Here is a 17,466-nt window from a genome sequence, read left to right on the forward strand (position 1 = left end):
GGCTTTAAAAATGGTTGCAGATTATTCTCCTGTCTATATACTAATCGTTTCAGCTCTAGTTCACATATCATACACCTTAACTTCAGTGCTGCCATATTGTTTTTGCACTACCGGACTATTTATTTATACATATTCTGCATCATCTGCACTCCAGTACTCTGTACTGAACACTGCAATAACTCATCAACTATTTCCATAAACTGCACTACTTAATATTCACTGCACTGCTCTTCTTATTGTACATATCCATCAGTATACTTCTGTTTATAGTAACGCCATCTGTATATAATGTCCACAGCACCACTCGTAAAATATTTTTATAATAATTTATATCCTGCACTTCTGGTTCGACCTGAACTGTATTTCGTTGCCTTGTGCTTGTGCACGTGCAATGAGAATACAAGTTAAATCTAATCTAATTAAAGTGATTTATTATTGGATCAGGAAGGAGACTTTTTGTTTTGGACCATGTACTCTCACTACAACTAAAAAAAAGTGATTCATTTAGTAATCAATGCAATAAATAAATCATTTCAGGACGGATTTGTTATTTTACATAATCACATAATTAATTAATCTGGTTTGACAGCGTGCAGAGACAGGGAGCACCTTATCTTAAAAAGGTGAGAGCCCTGATTAAACACAGGTAAGGTTTCCACTCAGGTACACAGCTCTGCCCCGACATCACATGACCCACCCGGTGTTCAGAGATAATCCGGCACTCTCCGGCCCCAAAATAAACACGTTGTTTTTTTAGTTTTTTAGCGTTTACCTGTTGAGCAGCACAGTCAGCGAGACCATAGCCAGCAGCAGGAAGCAGAAGACCGGATACTGACGGCCAGCTTCTCTCAGGACGTCCACCTTCAGCCCCCGCTTCAAATACGTTAAAATGCCTGCCATCGTTTCAACGGACCTGTTGACGGGGAAGGATAAACATGTCCAATAAACAAGTTTCGGTCTGTTTAAATGAACAGCAGCCGGATAAGAGTTAAAAAGTTTAAACTATGTCGAAGTTAGCTAGCAAGAGCCGTTGCGGCTAATTTAGCTAGCTAACGGTTAACGTTCGCTTTTTGAAGGCAGCGGATAACGCTTCAACTTACAGCGACGGTGCTATCTCCATATACTAAAACACATTTTTATCCACGAGCATAGTCTTCGGCTGTCCTTAGTCCCAAATCCAAGTTACTTTCTTCAGTTTCTAAAGTTTTTACTTCATGTTTTTTTTTTTTGTTTTTTTTAAAGTCCCGACCGACTTCCTCGACAGATTGAACGTTTTCTAATCCGACCAGGGTTGCCAGATCCGTCAGAAACAAGTAATCGCCCCAACAAGGCGGGGTGTGTTTAAAACCACGACCTCTGTTCACCTTTTAATGGGATTATATGGTAAACAATAAAACACACTAATCTAACCCATTCTTCTGAAAAAGAGATAAAATGAACTGATTAACTTGTCTTTCATTGAACCTTCAGTCGTTGCGTTCATTTGCTACAATTTACAGTCACTTTAAACTTGAATTTTAAGAACTGAAACTTTACATTATTTTTTTTTACTTAAAATCTTTTATAAACGTCGCTTGTCGTGCTCTATATTTATATATGTTATAGGAAATGTCCCCCTGAAGATGTGTGTGAGGCAAGAAGGCTGACAAGATTCAGAAAAGGGGACGAGGAGGACAGTAACTCGGTGTGTTTGACTTTTGAGGGGCAGTTGCCGGAAAGAGTGGATCTAGATTATGTGTGTTACAGGGCGAGGCCGTATGAGAGAGCTCCTCTCAGGTGTTTCTGCAGGACGAAGAGGAGGCAGGAGATGTGGGAAGGATTGACTGTAATGTGGAGAAAGAGCAAGCAAAGTGTCTGCACTGCGTACGGGATCAGCACAGAGCCCAGAAAGAATTAAGGAAGTAAAAATGAATAAGATCAGAGCAGAAAAGGGAAAGTCATACGCTGAAGCTGCTAAGAGGATGGAGAGGAACGGTGAAATGGTGGCAGTGCAAAAGGAAACGGAGATGATCAGAGCATCAGTATGGACAAGAAACGATTTCTGGCATTTATTGCCATGGTTATAAACTGTGCTGCTGAAATAAAGGGGAGGATAAATAAAGGATTAAGATGGTGCTGGAAGCTGCAAGATGATTCTTGAATGTTGTGGACATTTCTGGAGAGGATCTGGATGTTACATTGAGGGAAGGAGCTGCACAGACTCAGACAACTGGGTCTGGGGTTGTAGAACGGACACGAGTGGGAGCACTTTGGGTGGTCGCAGTAAATAGTTTACACTGTGAAGCTGTTGCAATCCAGCACTTGGCGGTGACGCAACACTTATGGATGCCGACCGCCATAAAACTCAACAGAAGAAGATTTTCTCGATTAATCGTTTAAATCAGTCTGTAAAATGTCAGAAAATAGTGGAAAATCATCAGCATCACAATTTACGACAGCCCAAATTGACATCTTTAGATATTGACTGTCTGTTTTGTCCAACTAATAGTCCAAAAATATTCAGTTCACTATTTATTTATTTAAAAGACAAACGCGTATTTTACTAGTCGGACATGGCAACCCTGAATCCAAACAACGCAACTTCCGTTTGGCCGATCCGCGCGCTCAGTGACTGCAGTTATTATGAAATGATCAACCTGTTTTACTGTTCAAAATATATTTTAATTGATTCTTTTAATTGATTATTCCTTTGACACGTTGTGTTACCTCTGTGGTTTGTAGATGAACTGTGTGCACTGGTTTCTCAGTTCTTACTTTATTTCTCTAATTATCTTTTTTTTGACTGAAATTTGTTCTTTGCTGCTTGTTATTTTGGTCTTATTTGACAATGGGTGTCTGTAAATTTAAGGAAAGCCAATTTATAAACTGAAAACAATTTCATTGCCATATAGATGGTTTAACACCTAGCACTAAAGAAAACTGAAATGTAAAAATATTAAAGTGCACTAGTAAACATTTTCAGGACCTCTAAAATGTACACCCATTTGTTCTGTACCACGTTATTTAAAATGCTAATCTTAAATTCACGATAAGGAGCGTCACAGACCGAGTCCATGATCCAAAATTATACATATTTACAAGAAATTCAATTGGCCGACAAAATCAAATTACACAACCCCCGGATCAAAGTCAATAACTTTATTAGAAAAATAGGTTTAACTCACCTCACTGTACAGTATAAAACAATTCATTTGCAAAAATGCAAACACACTTGTTAGCAAAAAAAACAAAAAAAAACAAATACAAAAAAAAAAAAAATCATTCTTGACCCTTAAAATTGGCGATCCAACAGAGTCAATACTAGTGTGAAAAAAAGTAATCAGGCTCTTTCATAAATCTGGTAAAAAGAGAAAGAACAAGCTGCACAATCCTGTCCGAACTGGAAGAATGCTAAACACCGCGTTTCGTGGCAAGTGTCAGAATAGGCTAAAAGACGCACTAAAGGCTGGAGAAATCCAACCTCAGAAGCTGCTTCGCCATTAAAAACCACGTACGTCTGTGATGTACAATGCATTGAAAAAGTTACTTTGTGACGAAGTAAACTCAAACTGCTTTATTCTGTTATTTCCTACAATTCCCAGAATGCCTTTCACCACCCCCAATAAAGAGTTAGGGTTATATATAAAACAGCTATATAGCCATGGCCACATCCCGTACTTAAAATTCAAACATCTCGTGGATGTGCTGCATTATGTGGGTGTAGAAATTGATGTCTGTGCAACTGATTTCTTCCCCGTGTGATTGCTAAACACTGGTGCAAATTGGGAGAGTTTAAAAAAATACTCCACGCACTAGGACTTTGGGATAACACCCACCAAAAACCTGACTGTAAATATCTCACATCATTGAAAGGACAAGTCTGGTTAAACGCTATAATTTTGTTGTCAACAAATTCCATAAAAAGCCCAAAACCAGCAGTGAACGTCTCTGCTAACAAGTGTTGTGTGAATCACAGCCTGATGGATCTTCTTACTCACTAGTGGATTCATCCGCTGCTGAAAATAGTCCCCAACAAATGCACTATTTCCTCCTGTTAGTCTGATAAAAACTACAGCGAGCAGCTGTTTGAGGAAACTACTGAGCCTTTTTTTTTTATAAAAGAAATAAAACTACATATTTGTGAGGTGTTTTTAAAGATTTGCATCTTTACTAGGAAACAATGTTATTGGCGCTGAGAGCCACAGACAGGAAGTCAGAGACAAACTAACACTATTGGTTTTGGTCTTTTCATTAAATTTGTTGACAATAAGAAAAAACAGAATAACGTCCGACTGATCCTTTACGTTTTATACTGGCTGTGTTTCACATTCAAGGTGAATTTGTCTTTTTTTCTATTAGCTAAGAAGCACAACGGAAAACGCTCACTGAGAAACTCAAGCTATTGAAGCTGTTGGAAGTGTTGTGGGTAGTAACTTGTGTGGCCGCATCTCTAACAGCACTCTGCAGGTAAATTATTACACACCCTGTAAAACAAGATGTGCCCAAAAATGCCAAGGTACATCACCAACGCCTGTTATTTCCCACAACGTTCGAATATGTTAGGATGGGTCTGCTCCTTTAAACTCTTAACATTTTGACTTCCAGTATAATGTGTACACAGATAGTGAAAATACATGAATTAACACCAGTTTACTCTAACCAGGACCACATATACGGTGTGATAATCAGTCTACAGTGACATACAATGTGAAATGTATAATCATGCTTTTGCAATGAAAACTTTTTCCATGCCATGTTTAGTTTGATTCCTAAACTTTTCAGGACACGGAAATAAACTCACATTCTTCCAGACCTGCTTAGAAACCCTAAAATAAAAAGCAGCTTCAATAGATGTCAGTGAACATTCACGTTGTGAACGAACACAGATGTGTGTGCAGAGCCGACAGCCTGAGACATTACTTTGCAAACATCCTTACATCCATGGGTACAAACAAAACAAAAAACAAAAAAAAAAAAAGACTGTTTTCCCATTGTGGAAGACAAAGGATGACAGGGTTGCAGGCATTTAAGAATTTACAGTCATAAAAACAATTTCTGCGTGTAAACTACATCATCACTCAGTTCATTTCAAGACAGCAAAGCTTGTTCAGGCTCATTTCAGAAGGATCAGCTAACGTGCTAACAGTAGCTGTAGCCTACGTCAAGTCTCGACTGAAAACTAAAAATTCATTAAGTGTTCTGTTGCTGCCTGTGCATATCTCTGAGGTGGAAGGGTGGGGGTCGAACCCTGCCTCAGTTTCCTCAAGTACAAAACGGGGCAGAGCAGGCGAGTCCTTGAAACGGAGGTAGTTAACGGACCCATGGTGGCTTAGGCTCTTAAAGCACCATTTTCCTGGAATGCCCGACCTTCAACACCGGGTGATCACACCTCAACGCCATCGCTGAGAATCATAGATTATCGTGTCTAGTCCATCACAAAAGATGTAGTTTAAGAGCACAAAGAAAAAAAAAAAAAAAAAATTAGCATCAAGTTCCACTAAACCACTCCAAACTTAAAACAAACAAAAAAAAGTGCAAAGACTTTTCCAGAAGGACGTCCATCATGAACTCCTACTCAGGATATTTGGGGGTGGGGCTTATAAACTTAAAAGTCTTTTATATTAAAAAAAAAAAAAAAGAAAAAGAAGAAGCAGCAGCAAGTTCTGCTCTTCTGATTATCTTCGAACGTGGCAGTTTCAGGAGATCTGCTCCTTAAAAAAAAAAAAAAAAGGCTGGAGGAGCGCCATTAGACCAGAGTCAGTTGACCTTACCATTCCTTCCACTGGCAGCCTGCAGTGCGTAACGCCGTACGCTGGTCAGTCTTCATAGCGACACATCAGGACCGGCCTCGACCCCTTTTCCCTGCTAGTCAGGTAACAAAAGGAAGCAATTAGAGAATGGAAAACAGGATCACATTACATCTACACACACATCTACTGTTTTGTGTCCCTCACGCTCACACACTCAAACTCAGTGTAACTGTAGAGGGAGAACTGTGTAACAAGTAAAAACATGAATTTGCATACATTAGAAGACAAAGCATTCGCACGCCCTCCGATTTAACATGCACATGTCAATGCCTTAAAGGAGGACGACAAGCAGAGAATCGGCCTGGTTTGGACCATAAAAACTTAATTGAGGTGCAGCAGGTGAAACGTGGACACGCTCAGACAGGCAGAGAGGAAAGGAGGAGGGGTGGGGGGTTAAGAGCAGCCAATATATCTATAAAAGCAAACTGAACAAAAACCACTACAAGCGAGTCATGCATGGCAGTTATCTTCCACAATAGCACAATATTAAACCTCCAGATAAAAACATGCAAGATTAGTATCCAGGCCTTCAACAGCTAGGTAGATCCTTCTGGGACAAGGAAAAGCTTCACTTTGAAATTAATAAATCAAATTGTGCTTTTTTTATTCCCCCACCCCCTCACTAGTAACAATTGGGACTTGTATGACAGACTTTTTAGGGGTGGGGCTTACTCTTGATGCTGCATTGACAGTGAATTTAGGACACCAATTTGTGAAACATTTATATATTTTTGGACATGAGAGGAACTCAAAGGATGAAGTATGTCACTACATACATACAGAGCACTTGAGAGATGCCAACTATAAAAGTAGGTGATTTGGAATTTGATGGCATGCAAGGTGACACTGTAGCATGTGGCCAACATTGGCAAACCTTTAGTCCATTTTCTTCCACAAGGAGCCTTAAAATTTGAAGGCAATTTGAAGAGAGAATTTGCCGAAACATGAATTTGCAACACAATTTGAAGTTTTGTACACGTGTGCGTGTATGTTTATTAAAGCAGACAAACAGCAAAGAATACAAGCCAAAATGTAAAGCCAAAAAATAGGACTACGACGGTCCTTTTTTTTTTTTTTTCTTCTTTTCAATAACAAGACACGTATTACTTTGTGACAATACAAATTGTATTTTCATTTGTTTTAAATACATGTTTAGGAGACATATGCTTTGTTGCTGCTAGCTACTTAAAACATGGAAACCAGAATTTCTAAAAACATACATAAAGCTATAGCCAAATAGACAGCTCGAGCACATATTTGCATCTAAAATTTTTTCAAACTTTGTTATGGAAAATCTTTTAACGACCATCTTAAAAAAAAATAAAATAAAAAAAAATGAAAAAAAAATAAAAATAAAACCAGTTCGCCAGAAACAGGTGGGAGTGTGACTACTGTTTGAGTCCAAGCGGATTATTAAAATATGTACAAAAAGATATCTTGCCAGATGTCACCAATTTTTTGAGGAAAAAAAACGCAGGCAACCGTATGGGATTGAGGGCCAATCAGATCAAAGTCTCTAAATAAAAAAAGACAAAAACAAAAAACAATAAACACGTATTTTGTTATCAAAGCCCTACTGGTTTACTTCCACTGTTGCCCAAAAGAATCCTGATAAAATTCCTGGTTGTCGGATTTGTAACCGGAATAGTTACCAGAATGATCACCACCTTGGAGCGGTTGCTGAGCAATAGGTTGAGAGCCCCAGTTCTGATTATTGGTCTGGCGACGCTTGGAATCTGGCTGGTTGTACCCATCAGCTTTGCGCTTTCCTCCTACATTTCCACCGCGGCCACCCCGAGCACCACGTACCCCTCCTCGCCCTCTCGGCTGTACGCCTCCTCTTGCGCCCCGTCCGCCGCGGCCTGGTCCGGGCCCGCCACGCTGGGAGAAGTTGGCCCTGCCCCTGGGTGCCCCGGCGCCACCACGTCCTCTGGCTGGAGAGGCTCCACCCCGGGCGCCCCTGTTGCCACCCCGCCCTCGGGCTGGGGCCTGGAAGTCGTCGTACCCGTAGTAGGGGTCATCGTAGCCGCCGCGGTAGTTGTGATAGTCATAGCCGTAGTAGTCGTAGTAGTCATCATAACCATAGTAGTCAGGGGGGTAAGAATAGCCGCCCCGGTTGCCGCCTCGGCCCCGGCCTCTGACAGGAGGAGGCATGTGGGGAGGGGGAGGGTAGTAGTAATAGTCATCATACCTGATGAGTGCGAAAGAAAGGAAGGAGTGAGAATAGAGACAACGAAATGATGTGCACAACCTCAGAGGATGGGATCCTGATTGGCTTATAATTAGAAAAAGTAACGGATTTCACTCGGAAGACGTCTCTTACATTTGCGTTTTGGCTGCTTGTCTCTGTGCTTTGCGCTCCTTCCTTTTCTGATCTGGTGGCTTGGCAAAAACAATCTCAATCGGCTCTCCCTCCAGCTCCTTCCCATTCATTTCCTCCAATGCCTGAGAAACGCAGCAAACCAGACACATCTGTTAACGTTTCTGCAAGTGTCGTTTGGTTCAACAATCACAAGTTATTATTTAGAATCAAGCTGAGAAACTAAAGTACAGTACAGACCAAAAGTTTGGACACACCTTCTCATTCAAAGAGTTTTCTTTATTTTCGTGACTATGAAAATTGTAGATTCACACTGAAGGCATCAAAACTATGAATTAACACATGTGGAATTATATACATAACAAAAAAGTGTGAAACAACTGAAAATATGTCATATTCTAGGTTCTTCAAAAGTAGCCACCTTTTGCTTTGATTACTGCTTTGCACACTCTTGGCATTCTCTTGATGAGCTTCGAGAGGTAGTCACCTGAAATGGTCTTCACTTCACAGGTGTGCCCTGTCAGGTTTAATAAGTGTGATTTCTTGCCTTATAAATGGGGTTGGGACCACACAGCTGATAGTCCTACTGAACAGACTGTTAGAATTTGTATTATGGCAAGAAAAAAGCAGCTAAGTAAAGAAAAACGAGTGGCCATCATTACTTTAAGAAATGAAGGTCAGTCAGTCCGAAAAATTGGGAAAACTTTGAAAGTGTAGTCACAAAAACCATCAAGCGCTACAAAGAAACTGGCTCACATGCGGACCGCCCCAGGAAAGGAAGACCAAGAGTCACCTCTGCTGCGGAGGATAAGTTCATCCGAGTCACCAGCCTCAGAAATCGCAGGTTAACAGCAGCTCAGATTAGAGACCAGGTCAATGCCACACAGAGTTCTAGCAGCAGACACATCTCTAGAACAACTGTTAAGAGGAGATTGTGTGAATCAGGCCTTCATGGTAGAATATCTGCTAGGAAACCTCTGCAACAAGCAGAAGAGACTTGTTTGGGCTAAAGAACACAAGGAATGGACATTAGACCAGTGGAAATCTGTGCTTTGGTCTGATGAGTCCAAATTTGAGATCTTTGGTTCCAACCACCGTGTCTTTGTGCGACGCAGAAAAGGTGAACGGATGGACTCTACATGCCTGGTTCCCACCGTGAAGCATGGAGGAGGAGGTGTGATGGTGTGGGGTGCTTTGCTGGTGACACTGTTGGGGATTTATTCAAAATTGAAGGCATACTGAACCAGCATGGCTACCACAGCATCTTGCAGCGGCATGCTATTCCATCCGGTTTTGCGTTTAGTTGGACCATCATTTATTTTTCAACAGGACAATGACCCCAAACACACCTCCAGGCTGTGTAAGGGCTATTTGACCAAGAAGGAGAGTGATGGGGTGCTGCGCCAGATGACCTGGCCTCCACAGTCACCGGACTTGAACCCAATCGAGATGGTTTGGGGTGAGCTGGTCCGCAGAGTGAAGGCAAAAGGGCCAACAAGTGCTAAGCATCTCTGGGAACTCCTTCAAGACTGTTGGAAGACCATTTCAGGTGACTACCTCTTGAAGCTCATCAACAGAATGCCAAGAGTGTGCAAAGCAGTAATCAAAGCAAAAGGTGGCTACTTTTGAAGAACCTAGAATATGACATATTTTCAGTTGTTTCACACTTTTTTGTTATGTATATAATTCCACATGTGTTAATTCATAGTTTTGATGCCTTCAGTGTGAATCTACAATTTTCATAGTCATGAAAATAAAGAAAACTCTTTGAATGAGAAGGTGTGTCCAAACTTTTGGTCTGTACTGTATATGATAACTCTTCAATAAAGTCACAGAATTCAATGTCTTATCAACAATGTGGAAAAACCACAATAATAAACTACAGAAGATCAATACCTTCACTGCACCATCCCTCTCTTCAAAGTGAATGAAAGCGTAGTCTTTGAGCTTCTTAACTCGCTCCAGTTTTCCAAACTGACTAAAGGACGTCTCCAGGATCTCCTCCGTGACACCATTGGCAAGGTTTCTCACAAATAAAACCTTCACCTGCAAAATGGACAGAGGAGGTCAACTCTCACGTCAGCCAACAAGCTTATTATGTGTGCCATAATTGGATTTTTAGGGCGAGTACTCCAGAGATGCAATATTTTCCAGCTCAGAATCTTGATTACATACAAAGATTTTGGTGCCGTTAAGCCATTAACACTGTTTGCCAAGAAGTGCCGAGTGACATTTCAAGACTATGCAATTACCGTTTCTTCTTTCAATCTTCTATCATGTAACAGCGAGACTGCTGAAGCTCACCTTGGCCATGACCTCTGGGTCAGGGTCTTCGATGGGATCGGCCCACTCCACCGTCACCACGTTGCCCCAGACCTTCACCTTGCCGCTCATTAACCGGCGGCGAGCCTGAGCAGCCGTTTTGTGGTCTTCATACTCCAAAAAGCAGAAGCCTCGGTTCTTCTTTTTGTCATCGGGTTGATGGTACAGTATGACGTCACTGAGGCCCTCTGTAAGTAGGCAGAAATAAGTACTTTACATCAGAATGAGAAGAATAACCAATACAATTTCAAAACTGCAGCAGCAGGGTATTACAAAGCACAACTGCATGAACACGATGTATAAAAAGACTAACAGATATATTTACCTGTGACTTTAGCAAACTCTTCAACAATCTGTTCCTTTGTTTTACTCTTGGGAATGGAGCCAACAAATAGCCTGTTGTTGGCGACAGATATACACACCCCAATGTGCTTGCCAGGGCGAATCTCATGATTATTACACTGTAAAAAAGACAATAAAAAAATAAAAATACATAAACCATATATATATGATGACAGAGATGACAAGAAGCACATAGAGTTCAACTGCCTCCAACTTTTTGCTTATAGAAACAATATTTTCACAGCTAATCTAATACTTTACCTGAAAACAAGGGAATTTTTCATCTACATGCTGGTAGTTGTTTTACTCTGCTGGACAGTTTAGTTCCAAACTTTTCGTTTATTGTTAGTACAGCACGCAGGCAATTTGCACACAAAAGTTAACTTGGCTGCTGAACAAAAACTACAGTCCTAACTCGATCCTTGTTTTGTCAGTTCGCTTCCGTTTCCCAGAAGAGACGACCGTTCTGCTGAACGGCGCATTCTTAACCAACTTACCAGTTTCACCGCCTCCTGGGCCGCTTCTTTAGTGCAGAACGTGACAAAGGCGTAGCCCCTGTTTAGGCCACTCAGTGGGTCCATCATTAGCCTGAGGTCCCAGATAGGCCCAGCCTTCTCAAAGAGAGGAACCAGCTCATCTTCAAACAAGTCACGGGGAATCTTCCCGACAAATATCTAGGAAAAACAAAAATAATAATAATAATAATAAGAAGTCAGAGTCATTTTATAAAAAATAACATTCATAAGGACGTCAATGTTCCCCCTTAAAACTATTTCTACTGATACAAAATCTAGTGTGGGTTCGTTCTTTATTTATTTATTTATTTATATATATATATATATATATATAGTGGCCACTAACCACTTAGGAGCTGACAAACAAGAGTTCATTTGTTAACAAGCTCAGATTAACAACAAAAAAAATAAATCCAACCACGCCTTCCTTTCATACAAACAGTCTGAAAGGACTAGAGCCAAGTAAAGTAAGAAGTTGTTCGGAGAGAAACAGTTACCTTTGTACCAACTCGTGCCATTGTTGTTTACAAGGCCCATCAACGTAACATTTGGAGAAGATATGCAAAATATTCGTGGATAACATCCCAGTAGGCATTCTGCCAATGTTGCTTAAAATGTATAAATTCTGACGAGCATCGACGCTAAAGATGACGAAAAATAATGCTAATACTACTGTTCTTAGTGAGAAATAAGACCACAACAATTCATATCCGCATTTTTCCCCAGTTAAAGAAAACACAAGTTCAGTTTCCATCCTGGGCTGACAGTCTGATTTTCTCTTAACACAACATGGCAAAGTGTACCTCTGTTCCAACATTGGGTTGGGCCCCTGAGTACACCGACTCAGGCGGGGGCCCGCCATACTTTCGCTGGCCTGTTGTTACGTCAAGTGTGTAGTTGGTTCTGTCCAGGAGTTCTTTGATTTTAGCCTCATCTGGTCCTTTAGTGGAATCTGAAACTTTAGTCCCTTGTTTCTCCCTCTGCCTGTAGGTCTTCATTACCCCACAGAGAAAGGCACTTTTGTTCTGGAAGAGAGAAGAACTGCGTTATAAAAACGTGGATATTTTCCTACTCTTATCGCTTTTTAAAGTGACAGTAGGCAACACATATATTGTCTTACAAACAACACCGTAACAAAGTCTTTCAGATGATTAAACTTACTTGCACGTGTGACAGATCACTTTCTTTGAACTGGACCAGCACTTGCAGGGCTCCCTCCTCATTGAATTCTTTCAAAGCTTCAATAGCCCTTTCGTCTAGGTCGCTGTGTGCTACTAGGCCTGATGAGCACAACAAAACAAATACTGTAAATTTGGTGTTTTAAAAAACAACACAGGGTTAGCACTGAGATCAGAGGACATATGACTCATGCAGCTATGAAGCAGTTTCACAATAGAGGCTTAATAATAATTGATCTGTACCAAAAAGGAACCAAAGAAAACGATAGCTGAACGCACGAGGCCCTGATTGCGTCCAAGTCATTATGTATTGATGTGTGCTGGTACAACTGACACTGTCAAACATTTAAACTAGTTTTTAAAGACTAAGATCCTGTAAAAACACTTCAAAAACAAAAGACACCTTTTATATTAACGTTCCAATTAACCGTCATTTTTAACCACGCTTTGGAAAACCTCCTTGTTGCCCCTCCGGCTCCCGTTCAAAGAGTACAATTCACCTGCTGCAGTCAGACAGCTGCTCTATTGTTTCGGTGTATGCCACAGTACCAGCTGGCTTCAAGCTACCTTCCTTGAACCCTGTTTGGCTACACCAATCCTTTTACCCATTCAGTCTGCTTAACAGCATGACAATCCTTAGACTGAGACCCGAAGCGACTTATCGATGTGCAACTAGGAAAATATTTTATTGATTTCTGCAAGCAAATTAGCCTTTGAATGTTGGCTAACTTATTATTGCACTTAACACAAAGCAGGAAATAAGATGCATATTAAAACCAGCGCTTACAGAAATTCTCTTTTAGTTGCAAACTACCTACTCCCTCTGTCATCCTGCTGCTACAACGATTAGCTTTTAACTAAGCCCTCATTTACAGTTATTAGCTGATTATACTACAGAGGAACTGACAATGAGTGAGTGGCGTTTCATTTCCCCGGTCACCATTGATTTAAGCAATCAATATTAAAAAAAAAGGGCAAGCCTGGATTCTTACTGTCAACGAATCCCTTGACCAAAAGCAACGATGTGTTAGTCCGTCTCTCAGTGTGTTTTGACTTCCCTGCCCCGTCTGCGGTAGCCCCAAGCCCATTGGTTTCTACCAAAGATGTAAATCTTTGATAGCATGTCACAAATATATAATATTTGGGGTTTTTTTTATAAAGGCTAAACATTACTAACATTGTTCACAATAAAAACACTCAGACAAGCGTTAATAGTGCATTTGTTGTCGACTATTTTCAATCCACATTTGGTGCTCTAGTGAATATTCACAATCTGATTGGTGTGCGTGGGATTTACTCAAAATAAAATACACTGTGTTCGTGGTAATGAACGAACAGTGCGGCTCATTGGTGTGTATTTAATAGTGTTTGGACAACAATGGAGCTCTATGGCACAGAGGAATAGGATACATCAAGCTTTGGGCACAAACGTTACTCCGTTTGGGGGCATTGGCCCTGCACAATACAAAAAATAATAATTTTTGACTCATCCCCCCAAAAAGCACCACAGGAAGTCATTTCTGCCTTCAGACTCTTTAACTCCTCCCTCTAAGTGTCAGTCTGTATGACGCTAGGTCATTAAACTGGACATTGGATCATTAACATCTCTGCAATACTTAATAATAATTGTGCAAAATCCTGTGTTAATACTCCTGTGCAATATACTCTTTTCAGTTTAAAATTCCCTCTTTATTGATATTGGTATTTAGTCATAGCTCTGTTACTGCTGTGCAATATCCTCCGTCTCATTATGATCTTAATAAGCTACACTTAACCTGACAGTTCATGCACTATTACTTTCTACCGTATTATCATCATCAACCGGTGAACCCACTTTGTACTTCACACTTCTCACTTAATTTATCTGACCTGTATTATAGTGTATTATTTTTTTTTTGCTCAGTACATGTTTCGGAGATAAAGTCAGAGAGGCCAGATCGAGGTGGTTCGGACGTGTTCAGAGGAGAGACTGTGAATGTATTGGTAGAAGGATGCTGAGGTTGGAGCTGCCAGGCAGGAGGTCTAGAGGAAGACCAAAGAGGAGATTTACGGATGTAGTGAGAGAGGACATGAAGTTAATTGTTGTGAGTGAAGAGGACGCAGAGGACGGGGTTAGATGGAGGCACATGATTCGCTGTGGCGACCCCTGAAAGGGAACAGCCGAGAAAGGAAAAGAAGAAGAAGACTTCTCTTCCTGTGTGCACTGACTTGAAAGTGAGTTGCTGTCACAAAAGAGTTTCCCCTCTGGGATCAATAAAGTATTTCTGATTCTGATTAGACACAAAAGTTACTCCCTTGGGGGGGGCACAATAAAAAAAAAAAAAAAAAAAGTATGTGGAAATGTTAAAGAATACTAGATAATCATCAATTATCATCTCTGACACGTGTGCCCCCCCTCCCAGCAGGTAAAGGCAGTGATAATGGCAGTACACACCCCTTGAGAGTAAACTTCTGCTTACCTGCTACGTAAAGTTCATCTAGCTTCTCGGCAACTTTCTGAGGTAAACCAGCTTCCAGTAGAGCTGGGAAGTGTTCAGACTGGGTCACCGCCGCCGTAGTGTCCATCGGTTCCTCCGTGCCGTTCCCGTTTACATGATCTGTGGCCATGTCTCCAGACATCTGTGCAGATGAGGTTATCGCACAGTTACCCAAACAGCACCACTGTAGTTTATTAAAAAAGATTAACTGAAACTCCTAATTATTAAAAAAGTGTGAGGTTTGGCGCGATCGTTCAAGACCGGGCACCGTTGGATAACGTTATCCGAGCCGTTAACGTTGCTTAAAACTGAAACAGCATTTTGTCTCGCGCGTTTGGCCAGCCTTAACGTCTGATAACTTACTCGTTGAAAACGGGGGGGGGGGGTAATACTGTTAACGCCACACTACCACTATACAAAATAATAATAATAATAATAATAATATAAAAAAATGATAATCCGGCTAAATCCAGCTGGTTTCGAAACGTCCACCACGCCTCTGTTAGCGAGGGTCGCGGGCTCGTGCAGATCGCAGGCCCCAGTCTTCGCCGTGCGCGTGGAGATGCAAACTGAATGAGGGTAACATTAAAAAAAATATATATAATAATAATCTCAGAACTAAATCCTTTTGAGCATTTGGGTTCTCTATAAATTTGGCGCACATAAGCCTTGCGTACCGCATCTGTTTAACCAGCCGTCAATCAAAGCGGGCCCATTTTTCAAAATGCCGGCTAGCCGTGTAAACGAGCTGCTCTGATGCTAACACTGGCCGGTGTCGTGCAACGCATCTAACAGTGGTGTGCTAAGAGCAACAAACTCAACAACAAAACACACGCTTCCGTAGTATGCCAGTAAGCTCGGTGTGTACGTACCATGCGATTCTAAACTTGGGTGCACGATGCTGATCTGCCGTGTTGAAGGTGCTTGAAATAAAGGAAAATATTCACGCCGGTGCTTTTCAGGTTGGTTTCTTTACTCCCGGTGAAACAAAATGGCGGCCACGTAACGTCGCGAGTTCTGCTTCTTGACTGCATGTAAGGGGTTTCTTAAACGGCTTCTCACGGGCTGCTCAGTTTTCATACATCCGGTCAACAGTGACTTTATTTAGCGCTTTTATAGCTGGCATTGATAAACGTAGACTTTAACAAAGCTACATATATCTCACACTACCGTCGTGGTTTAGCCTTTGCTAGCTTTACGATATTTATAGATTATTGTTGCTGCATTTTGCTTATGTCTTCACCCTTACAGTCTAACTGGTCTTCACTGGCAACAACACCCCTTTTTATTATTTTAATTTCTGTATATATTTTGTATTACTACTTTTGTGCTATACATCAGAGGTGTAAATTAAACATCACACTGCTTTTTCAGTAAAGAGTTCGTTTTCTCTACGAGCAGGGACTTTTACTTTGAAAACTCAAACCGGAAAAGGCGTGTTGTTTGAGGTGAACTGCTCCTCACCTGCAAAGTGGACCAGATCAGGTGGCAGCTATGAAGACATTATTGGTGCAAAACAACTGAGCACCTGTGACAGTGGAATCTGTAGTTGTAGAAAATAGTCACACGTGTGTATCAGTAAATTTGAAGTTAGAGAAAAATACTTTTACCTTCTCACATTCTTCATTGCAGGTGCACAAATCCTATGCCAGGAATCACAAATTAAGAAAAGCATATGCTCACATTTTTTTGCTACAGTTGCTGCAGTGAATATGGTGCAAAACATATCAAAAGTGTTACAGAAAAGCATCTTATGGAAGAAAAACAAAAAGATTAAAACTGAGCTTCCTTGCCCAAATATGCATATTTGTCCCTCTCAGTGTTTGTAAAACAAATGAAAATGTCTCTTCCTCCACACATCAATCTAACAATGAAAGTAAAGGTTTTCCTTTTTCAGTCAATGGGAATGTCAAAATGTTCAATATCCAACCTAAAACCTCTTAAAAGCTGGATATAATAAGGTGAAGAAGTTGCCTTTAATTAGCCTACTTCTGTATTACTGACCCAATATCACAGTTTAACTATATTTTGTGTCAGCTCAGTTGACTAAAAAGTGATGGATATAAAATTTAACGATGTCAGCTTACACTAAGTACAACTATGCTATCATCTTTTGGAGTTTTTTTTACCTTTTTTATCTTTTTTATTTTGTGTATGTTTTGTGTATTTTTACCCCGGAAATGTCGTCACACCGCGGGGGCGTGGCTTTCCGGCACACAGCGGAACGCTCTAGTGATGGCATTTACGGCTCTTTTAGGGGAGCCGGATCTTATGGCTCCGTTCCTTTCTGAGAGCCGGCTCCTTCGGTTCCCAAACGGCTCTGAATGTAGTGCCACTTCTGCTGGTCGCTGCCTAAAGTTAGTTTCTTATTTGTTGCAAGAAATAAACATGCAAGATTCTTCATCTACAGTGCATTGAAACATTCTGTCATATTGATGGTTAAAAAGTTGGATATTTCAAGAATAACTAGTTGTATAACATAAATAACATCCCTACTAGTGAAATAGTATGGTTAATAATTAA

The 17,466-nt window shown here is 40.8% G+C and overlaps 2 protein-coding genes and 1 long non-coding RNA gene across 6 annotated transcripts in view; 1 reads left to right on the forward strand and 2 right to left on the reverse strand.

Annotated features, from left to right (window-relative positions):
- snx14 (sorting nexin 14) overlaps positions 1-1,297 on the reverse strand; it is a 25,240-nt gene extending 23,943 nt beyond the window's left edge. For all 3 annotated transcript variants that reach the window (XR_006375034.1, XM_044170134.1, XM_044170133.1), the window contains exons 1-2: positions 1,101-1,297; positions 773-913 (exon numbers count right to left, since the gene is read on the reverse strand). Coding sequence is in view for 2 of the 3 variants with exons in the window: in XM_044170134.1 (XP_044026069.1) it covers positions 773-913; positions 1,101-1,120 (161 nt within the window). In the remaining variant the exon portion in view is untranslated. The remainder of the gene's footprint in view (positions 1-772; positions 914-1,100) is intronic.
- LOC122863561 lies at positions 1,249-5,481 on the forward strand. The gene is made up of 2 exons (XR_006375035.1): positions 1,249-1,383; positions 1,606-5,481. It is a non-coding gene; the product is annotated as an uncharacterized LOC122863561 (long non-coding RNA).
- Positions 3,124-16,002, reverse strand: LOC122863557 (heterogeneous nuclear ribonucleoprotein Q). Of its 2 annotated transcripts, XM_044170136.1 has the most exons (11): positions 15,816-15,999; positions 14,926-15,085; positions 12,450-12,568; positions 12,092-12,313; positions 11,271-11,447; positions 10,757-10,892; positions 10,414-10,619; positions 10,006-10,155; positions 8,113-8,234; positions 7,599-7,980; positions 3,124-5,844 (listed from the first exon to the last, which is right to left on the reverse strand). In XM_044170136.1, the coding sequence occupies exons 1-11, from the start codon at positions 15,816-15,818 to the stop codon at positions 5,803-5,805; spliced, it is 1,719 nt and encodes a 572-aa protein (XP_044026071.1). In that variant the 5' UTR covers positions 15,819-15,999; the 3' UTR covers positions 3,124-5,802. The 2 variants fall into 2 exon arrangements, with proteins under 2 accessions (XP_044026071.1, XP_044026070.1); XM_044170135.1 differs by lacking the exon at positions 3,124-5,844 and having other exon boundaries at positions 6,751-7,980; positions 15,816-16,002.
- Positions 16,003-17,466: the final 1,464 nt, after the last annotated feature.

Source organism: Siniperca chuatsi, linkage group LG16 (assembly GCF_020085105.1).
Source record: "Siniperca chuatsi isolate FFG_IHB_CAS linkage group LG16, ASM2008510v1, whole genome shotgun sequence".
In the NCBI taxonomy this organism is placed as follows: Eukaryota; Metazoa; Chordata; class Actinopteri; order Centrarchiformes; family Sinipercidae; genus Siniperca; species Siniperca chuatsi.